Here is a 15,270-nt window from a genome sequence, read left to right as displayed (position 1 = left end):
TGGTGGAGGGACAGTGGGTCCACATCTCCTCCTGGATTTAGTGACTGCAACCCCCTCTGGGAAAGCAGCTAGCCCATTCCAGCCTCCTCCTACCCTCTTTCTAGAAGGATCAAAAAAATCCTGAGAATTCCCCCATGCCCAGGAAGGCAGGAAAGGGGGCGGAGAACCCACCCCACGGGTCATCCTCTAGACTGTAAGCTCACCGTGGGCAGGGAGTGTTTCTACCAAGTGCTTGTACAGTGCTCCTCAAACAGCAAGCGCTCAATAAATACAATTGACTGACTGAGAGGATTCATTCAATCGTATTTATTGAGCACTTACTATGTTCAGAGCACTGTACTAAGCACTTGGGAAGTACAAGGATGCCAACCTCTCTATAACTGCCTTGGAGGACATTGTGCCAAGCTCACCTCTGCCTCTCAGAGGTGAATAGGTGAGATTAGTTTTGCCACCTGGAACTTTCCATTCCTTGAGATTAGAACCCAGGACCTCTACTAGGCCCGTAGCTTAGCTGCTTGCTCTATGACCTTGGGCAAACCACTTAACTTGCCCATGTGTCCTGTTTCTCCTCTGTCAAATGAGGATTCAATGCCTGTTCTCTCAGTGAGTCCCATGTATCTGATCTGTTCATCCCTGTATCTATGCCAGCACTTAGCGCAGTGATTGATACGTAGTCAGTGTTTAACAAATACCACAATTCTTATTTATCAGCATTGTTATTATCCCGGCCTTGCTGGATTTGGAATTCCATCTCCATTTCTCTCTCCTCTGTCACAGTCGTCAGCATTCACTCAAACCCTCCTGCTCTCCCTCTAGAGAATCTTTCAGACACAGAAAGAGAAAGCTATTTGCAGATACACTTCAGACGCCCACTGTATCAAGAAGTGGCATTCGTCTAGACAGCTGAATGTCAAGAGCCTGGAGAGTGGAGAAGCAGCATGGTCTAGTGGCTGAGTGTGACTGAGAGCAGCATGGCGTAGAGAATAGAGCATGGGCCCGGAAGTCAGAAGGTCATGGGTTCTAATCCTGGCTCCACCACTTGGCTCCTGTGTGACCTTAGGCAAGTCACTTAATTTCTCTGAGCCTCAGTAACCTCATCCAGAAAACGGGGATTGAGACCGTGAGCCTCGTGGCTCACAGGGACTGTGTCTAACCCGATTTGCTTGTATCCTCCCCAGTGCTTAGTACAGTGCCTGGAGATAATAAGTGCTTAACAAATACCATAATTATTATCAGTGGAAAGAGCAGGAACCTGGGAGTCAGAGGACCTGGGTTCTAATCCCAGCCCTGCTGTGTAATAATAATAATAATAATAATAATAATAATAATAATAATAATGGTATTTGTTAAGTGCTTACTATGTGCAAAGCACTGTTCTAAGCGTGTGATCTTAGGCATGTCACAACTTTGCTGTGCCTCAGTTTCCTCATCTGTAAAATGGGGATTAAGCAGGGCCTGGGAGTCAAAGAACCTGGTTTCTAATCCCAGCTCTGCCACTTGTTTTCTGTATGACCTTGGGCAAGTCACTCAACTTCTCTATGCCTCAGTTTTCGCAACAGTAAAATGGGGGATTCAACACCTGTTCTCCTTCCGACTTAAACCAGATGCCAAATGCGGGACAGGGACTGTGTCCAACTTGATGAACTTGCAACTACCCCAGTGCTTAGAACAGTGTTTGACCCATAGTAAATGCTTAACAAATACCATGAAAACAAAATGAAACAAAAAACGGAGGCACCAGCAAAGACATTAAGTCCACATTTCCCCATGGAGGTTGTCCATGTAAGCATCTCCACAACCCCGGGCATGGCTAGCTGATGGCAGTTGAGAGAAGCTCAGTAAAACCAACTGAGATCAAGAGACTCTCTGGACAAAGCAAGCAACACAGCACCAACACCTCACAGCTCCTTGTGATCCTGATGAAAGGAAGGCCTAGAAAATCTGGCCACCCGATATGAAGGTCAGACTAAGGAACATTGCATCACCTGCAGAGGGATTTCAAAGTTAAAGAAAGCTGGGGTTATTCAATCAGCCTTCATCCAAGGTTTCTATTCCTGCCTTAAAGGTATGTTCAGAACAATACTTAGGCCCCGTAGGTGACTATAAGGGGGAAATCTGTAGTGATGGTAACTTTTTTTTTGATGATATTTGTTAAGCACTTATTATATGCCAGGCACCATACTAAGCTCTGGGGTCAATATAAGCTAATCAGGTTGGACACAGTCCATGTCCCACATGGGGCTCACAGTCTTCATCCTCATTTTGCACATGAGGTAACTGAGGCACCGAGATGTGAAGTGACTTACCCAAGACCACACAGCCTCTTAGCTGACCTCCCAGCCTCCTGTCTCTCCCCACTCCAGTCCATACTTCACTCTGCTGCCTGAATCATTTTTCTATAAAAATGTTCAGGACAAGTCTCCCCACTCCTTAAAAAACTCCAGTGGTTGTCCATCCATCTCCACATCATACAAAAGCTCCTCACCATTGGCTTTAAAGCACTCAATCCTCTTGCCCCCTCCTACCTCACCTCACTACTCTCCTATTACAACCCAGCTGACACACTTCACTCCTCTAATGCTAACCTTCTCACTGTGCCTCAATCTTGTCTATCTCACCTCTGACCCCTCGCACTTGTCCTGCCTTTGGCCTGGACACCGTTCTTCCTCAAATCCGAAAGGCAATTACTCTCCCCTGCTTCAAAGCCTTATTGAAGGCACTTCTCCTTGAAGAAGCCTTCCCTGGCTAAGGTCCCCTTTCCTCTTCTCCTACTGCCACCTGCGTTCTCTGACTTGCCCCCTTTGTTCTTCCCTGATTTCAGCCCCACTTATGTACATATCTGTAATTATTTATGTATATTAACTTCTCCCTCCCTCCACTCTAGACTGTGAGTTCATTTTGGGCAGGGAATGTGTCTGCTTATTATTGTATTGTATTCTCCCAAGTGCTTAGTACAGTGCGCTGCATGCGGTAAGCACTCAATAAATAAGATTGAATAAGAATACAAGTGGCTGAGGTGGGATTAGAATCCAGGTTTTTTTGACTCCCAGAGTCTTGCTTTATACACTAGACTACTCTACTTCCCATCTGACCACAGAACAAGGCCTTCCAGAGCACAGAGAACCAGACAAATATGTGAGGATAAGGTCTTTGCTCCAACTTTTAAGGAATTCACTGCCACGGTTTAGTCACGAAGAACGGCAAAGTTCCCAGATCTGATGGCGCGAGTTCTACAGCCGGATGGAGGAATGATGGATGGGCATTTGCTCTATATATGGAATCAGTCAATTAATCAATTGATCATATTTACTGAATGCTGACTGTGTGCAGCGCTCTGTACTGAGCTCTAGGGTGAGTACAATATAACAGAGTTGCCGGACATATTTCCTGCCCAAAATGAACTTGCAGTCTGGAGATGGACACAGATAATTGAATCCATAATTTAATAACCCATAATTTAATAATATTTAAAATAATAGATGAAATTATGATTATGTACTTAAGTGCTGTGGGAGGTTTGAGTGAAGGATGTAAATCTCTGTACAAGGATAATGCAGAAGGGAGTGGGAGAAGAGGATGTGAACACTTAGTAGAGGAAGGCTTCTTGCAGGAGATGTGCTTTTTAATAAGGCTTTGAAAGAAGGGAGAGAGATGTTCTGTCGGATTTGAAGAGGGAAGGCAATCCAGGCCAGAGGCAGGATGTGGGCAAGAGGTCAGTGATGAGGTAGAAGAGAGAGCCCCCTCTTTCCTCTCTCCCTCCTTCCCCTCTCCATCTCCCCCTCCTTGCCTCCTTCCCTTCCCCATAGCACCTGCATATATGTATATATGTTTGTACGTATTTGTTACTCTATTTATTTATTTATTTATTTTACTTGTACATATCTATTCTACTTATTTTATTTTGTTAATATGTTTTGTTTTGTCCTCTGTCTCCCCCTTCTAGACTGTGAGCCCACTGTTGGGTAGGGACCGTCTCTATATGTTGCCAACTTGTACTTCCCAAGCGCTTAGTACAGTGCTCTGCACACAGTAAGTGCTCAATAAATATGATTGACTGATTGATCAAGATACAGTGAGCAGGTTGGCATTAGAGGAACTAAGTGTGCAGACTGGATTATAGTAAGAAATCAGGGAGGTAAAAGGAAAGAGACGGCAAAGTGATGGAGTGCTTTAAAGTCAATGGAAAGGAGTTTCTATTTGATGCAGAGGTGGCTGGGCAACAACTGGAGGGTCTTGAGAAGTGGGTAAGAATGGGCGGATCATTTTTGTAGAAAAATGATCCGGGCAGCAGAGTGAAGTATGAACTGGAGTGGGGAGAGACAGGAGGCAGGGAGGTCAGAAAGGAAGGCTGATACAGTAGCCCACTGTTGGGTAGGGACAGTCTCTATATGTTTCCAACTTGTACTTCCCAAGTGCTTAGTACAGTGCTCTGCACCCAGTAAGCACTCAATAAATATGATTGAATGAATGAATACAGTAATCAAGGTGGGATAGGATAAGTGCTTGGATTAACGTGGTAGTAGTTTGGATGGAGAGAAGGTTGAACCTACAGGATTTGGTGACAAACTGAACATGTGGCTTGAATCAATCAATCAATAGTATGTATTGAGCATTTACTGTGTGCAGAGCACTGTACTAAGTGCTTGGGAGAGAACAATTCAGCAGAATTAGCAGACCTTTCCCCCACCCTTAAACAAGCTTACAGTCTAGAGAGCTTGAAGGAGACAGATGGAGCCCCAAGAAAGTCTGACAGGGGTTTCCCAGGATTCCACCAGGATCGTCATCCTCAACTCTGTTGTACTGTACTTTCCCAAACACTTAATACAGTGCTCTGTGCACAGTAAGCACTCAATAAATGCGATTGACTTATTGATGGGAACCATCATGGTAGGATATCCCACTGACCTCCCCTCTTAGCAAGATCTGTGCCAGTGTCCTCCTGGACCATGCAAACCCAAAATTGCAAGAATTCTGATCTTTGCTCTGTGTCGCATACAAGAGAAGTCATGTGTCCTAGTGGATACAGCACGGGCTTGGGAGTCGGAAGGATCTGGGTTCTAATGCCGGCTCTGCCACTTGTCTCCTCTGTGACCTTGGGCAAGTCACCTAACTTCTCTGTGCCTCAGTTACCTCATCTGGAAAGTGGGAGTTAAGTGGGAGTGAGCCCCATATGGGACAGAGACCGTGTTCAAACTGATAAGCTCATATCTACTCCAGTGCTTAGTACAGTGCCTGGCACATAGTAAGTGCTTAACAATACCATTAAAACAAAACAGATACAAAGCAAGGGCAGGGAACACCACCAAGCCCTCTATTCTGCATTTAATCTTGGTATTTGTTAATCAATCACATATTTACTCTATGCAGGGCACTGTACTAAGCACTTGGGAGAGTACAATACAACAGAATTAGCAGATACATTGCCTGCCCATAAAGAGGGGAAGCAAGCGCTATGTGTTCAGCACTGTTTCTGGGCCTTAGGGTATATAAAAGATAATCAGGGCGGACATGCAGTACTGGTCTTTCATCATACTCACAGTCGAAGGGGGGAACTGGTATTTTATCCCTATTTTACAGATGATAAACCTGGAGCTGCTTGTACTTCCCAAGCGCTTAGTACAGTGCTCTGCACAGAGTAAGCACTCAATAAATAAATACAATTGATTGATTTAGCTCAGAGAATTCAAGTGATTTTCCCTAGGGCACCGGGCAAGCAATAGCAGTAGCGGAATTAGAACTCAGGTCCCCTGACTCCAAGGCCCTCCAAGGTATTTCTACTAGACCACTCTGCTTCAAAGTTGACCCTGTCAGTAGATATAGGGTTTGGCATCTAATAAGCACATCTGGATGCTCAGAGAAGCTTGGCAAGTTTATTATTATTATGATGATGATTTTATTGGTTAAGCATTTACTAAGAGTCAAGCACTGTTCTAAGAACTAGGGTAGATACAAGATAATCAGGTTGGACATAGTCCCTATCCGCCGTGGGGTTCATAATCTTAGTAGGAGGAAGAACAGGAATTTAATCTCCATTATTAGAACATCACTCCACGATAATATGACCTGTTGTTCCAGAATTGAAAATGCCTCACTGGATGGTCCGTTATCCGTCATTAACTGGGTAAAGAGGAACAGTGCCGTAAAAGCAATTTTGTTTAACCAGTTCCATGTTTAAGAAAGCAACAAGAGAGCTAGAAATTGGCACTCCAATATAAATTCCATTCTTCTGGGAAACTCTTCCTACTCACTGGGTTTGGAGTGATATCAAAAATCTCTGAAACATGCCACCCACAAGCTGCTATATACTTAAAAAAAGTATTTATTGAGTGTTTCATATGTGTCAAGCACTGGACCAAGCGTGGGCTGGATAAAAGATTATTAGGTCCCAGATGGGGCTCACAGACTAAGTCAGAGGGAGAACAGGTATTGAATCCCTATTTTACAGGTGAGGGAACTGAGGCACAGAGATGTTAAGTGACTTCCCAAGGTCACACAGTAGACAAGTGGCAGAGCTGGAGTTAGAACCCAGGTCCTCTGGCTCTCAGGCCCATGCTCTTTCCACTTGACCACACTGCTCTTCCTCTGGGCTCTGGAAATACAGTCTCCAGGAGAATGCCAAATGAGTACTGACCACCTTGTTTAATCAACAATATGCTCTGGTTTGATGAGAAGCAGGAAGAAGAGCAAGGTTACAATTTGGGTTATATCAGAGAAACACTACACACTATAGAAATTTCCAAGATGATTTGGCTTTAAAAGCGGTTTCTGAATTTTTCTTCCTTCAGTCAATCAACCAAGCATATTGATTGAGCATTTACTGTGCGCAGAGCACTGTACTAAGCGCTTGGGAGTGTAAAACACAATATAACCAACACATTCCCCATCACAATGAGCTTTCAGTCTGTTGGGGGGACAGACATTAAATATATAATAAATTACGGGTATATATATAAATGTTGTGGGACTGGCTGGGGCGGGATGAATAAAAGGAGAAAGTCAGGGTGATACTGTAGGGAGAGGGAGAAAAGGAAATGAGGACTTGGTCAGGGAAGACTTCTTGGAGGAGATATACCTTCAATAAGATTTTGAAGGTGGAGAGAGTCATTGGCTATTGGCTATGAAGAGGGAGGCCGTTCCAGGCCAGAGACAGGAAGCGGGTGAGGGGTCGGCGACCAGATAGACGAGATCGTGGTACAGTGAGTAAGTTGGCATTAGAGGAGCAAAGCATGCTGACTGGGTTGAAATAGGAGAGTAGAAAAGTGAGGTAGAAGCGGGCAAGGCAACTGAGTGCTTTAAAGCTGGTTGTGAGGAGTTTGAGAAACTGTATCAGAGAAATGCCATATAAAGAGTTTTCCAAAGGTGGTGGAGTTGAAAGCTCTCTCTGAATTTTGCTTCCTTGACAACACCCTGACCAAAGTCAACATCCAGGGCTAACAATAATAACAACAACAATGACAATACTAATAATCTTAATAATAATAATACTGACAATACTTGTTAGGTGCTCGCTACGTGCTGAAGTACTGTTCTAAGCGCTAGAGTAAGACACAAGTTAATCAGGTCAGACACAGTCCCAGTCCCAATGGGACTCACAGTCTAAATAAGAGGGAGAATAGGTATTGAATCCCCATTTTACAGATGAGGGAACTGAGGCCTAGAGAAGTGAAGTGACTTGCCCAAGCTCACACAGCAGACAAGTGACGGAGCTAGGATTAGAACCCAGGTCCTTCTGAGGTCCTTCTGATTCCCAGGCCTGCACTCTATCTACTAGTTTGCTCTAGCTCATGAATCCCTGAAGCCAAGAAGAAGTGACAGTCCTATCAAAAAGACTGGCATGCCGTTTGGGAAAGTGACAGAGGGCAGCATCAAGTGGCATCAAGAGCAAGCGGCACATCTAGAGAGTGGAGTTAGTGTCCATCACTTCATGTAATTGAGAGACCCCAGCCCTCTCCTGAAATTACGTCCTGTTTCTCCCTTCATCAACATCCCCTCCAAGCTATACAAGAACGGTAGCGAAATGGGTTCCAGGAAGGCATAGAATACAAGCAGGTCTTTCAGTGTGGAAGCAAACCCTCATTACCTCTTCAGATCGGCACATTCTCTCTCTCCCCAATCCAGCCCATACTTGACTCTGCTGCCCAGATCATTTTTCAACAGAAACTTTCATGACCTGCTTCCCCACGCCTCAAGAAACTCCAGTGGTTGCCCATCCACCTCCAAATCAAACAAACTCCTCACCATTGGCTTTAAAGCACTCAATCGCCTCACCCCCTCCCAATGTACCTTGCTACTCTCTTCCTCCAGCCCAGCCCGCACACTTCACTCCTTTAATGCCAACATTCTTACTGTATCTCGATCTCATCTATATTGCCACTGTCCCCTCACCCACATCCTGCCTCTGGCCTGGAATGCCCCTCCCTCCTCAAATCTGACAGACAATTAATCTCCCCCCCTTTCAAATCCTTATTGAAGACACATCTCCTCCAAGAGGCCTTCCTTGACTGAACCCCTCTTTCCTCTTCTCCCACTCCCCTCTGAGTCACTTTGACTTGCTCCCTTTAGTCTTCCCCCCTCCCAGCCCCACAGCACTTATGTACATATCTATCAATTATTTATGCATATTAATGTATTTCACCCCCTCTAGATTATACATTCACTGTGGGCAGGGATTGTGCCAGTTTGATTGTTGTATTGTACTCTCCCAAGTGCTTAGTACAGTGCACTGCACACAGTAAATGCTCAATAAAAATGATTGAATGAATGAATGAAAGGACACCACTGTTATTATTAATCATATTTATTGAGCGCTTACTGTGTGCGAAGCACTGGAGAGCGCTTGGGAGAGTACAATACAACAATAAGCAGGCACATTCCCTCCCCACAATGAACTTACAGTCTAGAGAGGGAGACGGACATTAACTGCTTACTGTGCCACCTTGGGCAAGTCACTTAACTTCTCTGTCCCTCAGTTTCGTCATCTGTAAAATGGGGATGAAGAGTGTGAGTCCCATGGGGGACAGGGGCTGTGTCTAAACCTGATTATCTTGGCTCTACCTTGACACATAGGGATAGTTGGTGGCTCATAATAGGTACATAGCAAATACTGCAGTTATTATTATTATTCTTAGGTCCCAGAAAGTGCAAGTCTACTTTAAACACCCATCCATTCCTCCAGAATTGTGTCCAGCATCACGGAAGCCAAACGAGACCTGCTGGGGATAAAACCCTCATTGGAGTCAGACACGGTTAAGGCCTAGAGGTAACGGGAAAACCGTTTTGTAGCTAGGAAAGCGAAGAAGCAGAAAGAAACCAAGACTGGGTGCTTGTTTCGGAAGGACCTGGGATGCTCTCTATTACCTGGTGACCTCTAGGTCCTGGAGTACTTTCACCTCCACATGCATCTCTGGTCTCCTGAGACGTAAACAGCAGCGGTTGCTTGACTACTCTGTTTTCCAAGCCCTGATGTTTCTTCTTATGCTTTGGGTTGGGAAGCTCTGGCTTTCTGCTGATTGTGCTAGCTTGGGCCGCAATGCTTTGAGTTTGAGGGAGGATGGTCATGGGCACTTTACTCCTGGAGAGGAGGGAAAGCCTCAGAAGGACTACCGCTTGCAGGCTGAAGCTGAGAGGACGTCAGCAAAATTGCAGTCACAGAAAAAGAGGTGGAGAGGAGGGGAGATGGGAAACTCCAGTTGGGAAGGAAGTGACTATCCGGGTCAGGGGGAAGGAATCAGAAGGTGTCCCCACCCTTTCCTTAGCTTTCCTCCTCCTCCAGAGCCCTAAACAGGCCTCTGTTATTACTGAGGGTGCTTCCTGTCCATAGATCACAAAGGTAAAAGAACATCTAGACACAACTGTAAGCCCCACGTGGGACAGGGACTGTGCCCAACCTAATTAGCTTGTATAATAATAATCATAATTATGGTACTTAAGTGCTTACTATGTGCCAAGCACTGTTTGAAATGCCAGGGAAGATAGAAGTTAATCAGGTTGGACATAGTCCCTGTCCCCCATGGGGCTCACACTCTTCATCCCCATTTTTCAGATGAGGTAACTGAGGCCCAGAGAAGTTAAGTGACTGGCCCAAGGTCACACAACAGATAGGTGGAAGAGCTGGGATTAGAACCCGTGTCCTTCTGACCCCCAGGCCCGTGCTCTATCCATTAAGCCATACTGCTTCTCTGTTCATACCCCAGCACTTAGAACACTGTTTGATACATTGTAAGTACTTAAAAAAAATACAGTTAAAATGAAAAAAAAAAACCAGGAAGCAACATACTATGTCGGTAGAGGAATGAGTTTGGCCCATTCCGAAGCTAGTTTAAAGAGACGACTGCAAGAGTGAGCCAGAAATTCACCCTCCACCCAACTCAAAGACACCATACTTACATTGGTGACATATTCGATGTCCTTCCAAAGATGACACTCCCTGGGGAAGTCAGCCAAGTCTAAAAAATTATCCACAATCACTTGGCCAATCAAGTCATGACGGGAGAACCTGTCAAAGTCATAGACGGAGAAGTGAAGTTTCCGGGTGGAGAGGCCACTGTAGGGGACGGGAAATAAAAAAATTTCATCGAACACCGGGTTGAGCGTCTTCCTGTGGACTTTGGTCTGGTGTTTCGTTTTCCTGTCGGGGAGTAAATAGATCTTGACGTAGGGGTCCGAAGTGCCCGAGAAGTCCTTGGCGGGCAGATTCACGGCTTTGTGGATCTTCACGATCAGCTGTTCCAAGTCACAGTCGTATTTCAGGATGAAATTGAGTCTCCCACAGACTCGGCTGTTGGTCCTCCGCCCTTCATCTGTATCCACAGACCTCTGCTTGTACAGCTCAGGCTTGATGCGTCCGATCCCTGTCAGCTGCTCCTGCTTCTGGAGTTGCTGGATGTTGAAGTCCGGATTCGAGAGATTGAGTTGTCGGCGAATCGAATTGTGCCTTAAAGGGGAGGAAAGAGAGATCCATGTTACTGTCAAGATCATAACGATGCTGGCATTTGTTAAGTGCTTATTATGTGCCAGAAACGGTACTAAACGCTGGGGTGGATACAAGCAAATCGAGCTGGACACAGTCCCTGTCCCACCTGGGGCTCATGGTCTCACTCCCCATTATACAGATAACCTTATCTGAGGCACAGAGAAGGGAAGTGACTTGTCCAAAGTCACACAGCAGACAACTGGTGGAGCCAGGATTAGAACCCATGACCTGTTGACTCCTGGACCCATGCTCTATCCACTACGTCATGCTGCTTATCATCATCATCAACAGCATTATCATTAACAATCATCAGTGGTACTTACTGAGCACTTCCTGTCCAGAATTCTGTACTGAGGGCTTGGGAGAGGAAAGTATGACAGGGAATGTGTCTGTTATATAATTACATTGTACTCTCCCAAGTGCTTAGTACAATGCTCTGCACACAGTAAGTGCTCAATAAACACGACTGATTAATTGAATGGATACAGCAGAAGTGGTAGACATGTTCCTTACCTGACAATGAGCTTACAGTCTGGAGGGAGAGACAGACAGTAATACAAATTTGCCTAAAACAGCATGGACCCTTGGAAAGACTACCAGCCTGGGAACCGGGAAACCTGGGTTTGGATCCCAGCTCCACCACTTGTCTGCCGAGTGACCTTGGGCAAGTCACTTCACTTCTCCGTGCCTCAGTTCCCTCATCTGTAAAGTGGGGATTAAGACTGTGAGCCTCATGTGAGACAGGGACTGTGTCCAACCTGATTAAATTGTATCTACCCCAGCACTTAGAACAATGCCTGGCACATAGCATTTAACAAATACATTAAAACAAACACTTGCCTGCTGGGTGACCTTAGGAATGTCACTTAACTTCTTGGTGCCTCGGATTCGTGATCTATAAAATGCAGATGATTCCCAAATCCATGCTTCCAGATCTGCACACACAATTCCCAAATCTACATCTCCAGCCTTGATCGTTCTTCTTTCCCGCTCTTGCCTTTCCTCCTGCCTTCAGGGCATCTCTGTTTGGATGACTTGATGGCACCTCAATCTTAACATGTTCAAAACAGATCTCCTCACCTTCCCACCCAAACCCTGTCCTCCCCCATCTTTCCCATCACTATTGGAAAAAAACATTATCTTTCTTTTCTCACAAGCCGGTAACCTTGACATTATCCTTGATTCATCTCTCATTAAACCCACATAGTCAATCAGTCACCATATCTTGTCAGTTCTACCTTCACAACATCACTAGACTCTACCATCTCCTCTCCATCCAAACTGATACTGTGTTGATCCAAGCACTTATCTTGTCCCACTTTACTGCATCTCGCTGACCTCCCGGCTTCCTCTCTCTCCCTCCATCCAGTCCAAACTTCACGTGTCTGCCTGGATCATTTTTTGAAAAATACATTCAGTCTACATTTCCCCACTCCTCAAGAAACTCCAGTGGCTGTCCATCCACCTCAAATGGAAACATCTTACCGCTGACTTTAAAACACTCAATCAGCTCACCCCCTCCTACCTCACCATGCTGATTTTCTACTACAACCCCATCTACACATTTTGCTCCTCTGACACCAACTTACTGCACCTCAATCTCATCTATCTTGCCGCTGATTCTTTGTCCACATTCTCCAGAAGGCTGGGAACTCCCTCCCTCTTCATATATACCAGACCATCATTCTCCCCACCTTCTAAGCCTTATTAAAATCATATTTCCTCCAAGAGGCCTTCCCCAATTTATCCCTCTTTTCCCTTACTCCTTCCCTCTTCTGCATCACCTATGCACTGTATCTGTACCCTTTAAGTACTTGATATTCACCCCACCCTCAGCCCCACAGCACTTCTGTACCTATCTGTAATTTACTTATTTATATTAATGTCTGTCTCCCTTTATTTATTTATATTAATGTCTGTCTACCCCTCTAGACTTCAAGCATGTTGGGGGCAGAGCTCCTAAGTGCTTAATACAATGCTCTGCACATGTAAATTCTCAATAAAGACCATTGATTGATTGATGATTCACTTTCATATTTAAAATCAGCAGCCGTACCTGTTCACATTTTGTCCCGGGACAGGAAAATATTTATTCAAATGACACGGAATATCCTGGGAATCAGAGGATTTAGTGGAGATTAAACTCAGGGAAGCAGTGTGGTCCAGTGGATAGAGCACGGGCCTGGAAGTCAGAAGGATCTGGGTTCTAATTCTAGATTCACCACGTGCCTGCTGGGTGATCTTGGGCAAGTCACTTCACCTAACTGAAACCTCAGTTACCTCAACTGTAAAGTGGGAATTAAGACCGAGCCCTATGTGGAACAAGGACTGTGTCCCACCTGATTATCTTGTATTTACTCCAGCACTTAGTTCAGTGCCTGGCACATAGTGAGTGCTTAGTAAATACCATTAAAAAAACAAAAAAAAATTCCCAGAGCAAAAAAATCCCCCTGGCACACCTGCAGGTCACTACAACTCAAGAGGTGTTTTCTTACATATGGGGCCTTCCTCCACTTGGGAGACAAAACCCAGAAAGGGAGAGGCCAGGACATATCTAAGAACTGACAAAGGCAAGGCTGATAAATTACAGTTGCAGATGGAATCATTGCCGATAAAAGCTCGGTCCTCTTGATTTAGCTGTCCACCTGCAATCTCTAGCAAGTACTGGCTCTCAACAAACAGAGGGATGATAAACCGGAAAAATTCAATCAGAAGGTTGCTTTACTTTCATTCCTCCCTGGGGAAAAAAAAAATGAGTGGCTTTTAGCTCTGGACCAGCGAGATTTAGTACCTGGGGTTGCTTGGTTATTGTGATTGAAACTGCCACTTCACTGGGAGACGGCACAAATCAAATACACTGTTCCTGGAAACAGTAGCCCTGTGAAGTCAGAATAGGCCCAGGACATATATGTGTGTGTGTGTGTACACACACACACACTCACACACACACACACACACACACACACACCCCTCCCCCCCTAGATTTCATTTATTTTATTCATTTCTTAGAGAAAAATGAGATGATATATATAAAGCGAGGGAAACATTTCTGAAACTACCCAAGCTATTTTTACAGCATGTACCACAGTGATGAAAATTTCTCTCGCTACTATTCTTCTTTTTCTAGATTAATCCAGCCTAGATGTTGGTTAGCTCATTATGAGCCGGGAATGGGTCTGTTAATTCTGTTGTACTGAACTCTCCCAAGAGCTCAGCACAGTGCTCTGACCAAAGTAAGTGCTCAATAAATATCATCAATTGACTGACTGGGTATCAGAGAGTGCTGTGCCTGCTTCAGGAATTCATTAATTCAATTGTGTTTATTGAACGCTTACTGTGTGCAGAGCACTGTAGTGCCCAATGAACTAATCAGTGCTGCCTGGTGAGTAGGGCTAAAGATGGCCAGAGAAACTTAGGGGTGGCAACGAGGCTTCATGTATCTAAAGCCACCACTGAAGCCTTCTCCAGCCCCGTTTTCCTCAGCTTGCTGAAATCTTCTGCTGGCATAACTTACTTTAGACCCTCTAAGCTGTAAGACTAATACTCAGGAGAAGACACTGATGCTAGGAAAAGTCCAGGGAAAACGTGGAAGAGGCAGACTGGCAACTAGATGGATAGAGACCATAAAAATGATAATGGAAGAACTGTTGGAAAGTTTGCAGATTATGGAAGAGGACAGGATGTTCTGGAAAAAGTATATCCATGGAGTCACTATGATTTGGAAACTTAACTCGACAGCACTTAGTAATAATAATAATAATAGGCTGTAGGTTTGTTGTGGGCAGGGAACGTGTCTGCCACCTCTGTTATATTGCACTGTACTCTCCCAAGTACTTAGCACAGTGCTTGGCACACAGTAAGTGATCAGTGAATACAACTGATTGACCCTACCACCTCCATGCTTCAATGGGGATCCCTTCATCCTGGCACTGAAGTATTAGGAAAACAACAATTTTTTAGTGCAGTGCCAAGATCGCACAGCAGACAAGTACCGTGGCTGGGATTAGAACCCACGTCCCTTGACTCCCAGGGCCATAGACTGCTTGTTAGGAGCAGGGAACGTGTCTGTTATATTGTTATACTGTACTCGTCCAACCACTTAGTCCAGTGTCTGCACACAGTAAACGCTCAGTTAAAAAGGATTGACCAGCTGACTGATTGTGACCAACCGGCCAGGCAACACTGCCTCTCATTGGTCCAGAGGTCTCCAGATTTTTGTCCCATGCCCGTACGCTCCAACCCCGGATTATCTATTTCAGTGTCTATCTTGCTGCTGACCCCTCTTGCCTGGAACACCC

The 15,270-nt window shown here is 45.1% G+C and overlaps 1 protein-coding gene across 3 annotated transcripts in view; it reads right to left on the bottom strand.

The window, feature by feature from the left end:
* SYT9 (synaptotagmin 9) overlaps positions 1-15,270 on the bottom strand; it is a 100,763-nt gene that overhangs the window by 44,375 nt on the left and 41,118 nt on the right. For all 3 annotated transcript variants that reach the window (XM_038764740.1, XM_038764742.1, XM_038764739.1), the window contains exon 3: positions 10,387-10,933. In XM_038764740.1, coding sequence (XP_038620668.1) covers positions 10,387-10,933 — 547 coding nt within the window. The remainder of the gene's footprint in view (positions 1-10,386; positions 10,934-15,270) is intronic.

Source organism: Tachyglossus aculeatus, chromosome 22, assembly GCF_015852505.1.
Source record: "Tachyglossus aculeatus isolate mTacAcu1 chromosome 22, mTacAcu1.pri, whole genome shotgun sequence".
NCBI lineage: Eukaryota > Metazoa > Chordata > Mammalia > Monotremata > Tachyglossidae > Tachyglossus > Tachyglossus aculeatus.
The sequence above is the reverse complement of the archived record's forward strand: the minus strand, read 5'-3'. Positions and strand labels throughout refer to the sequence as shown.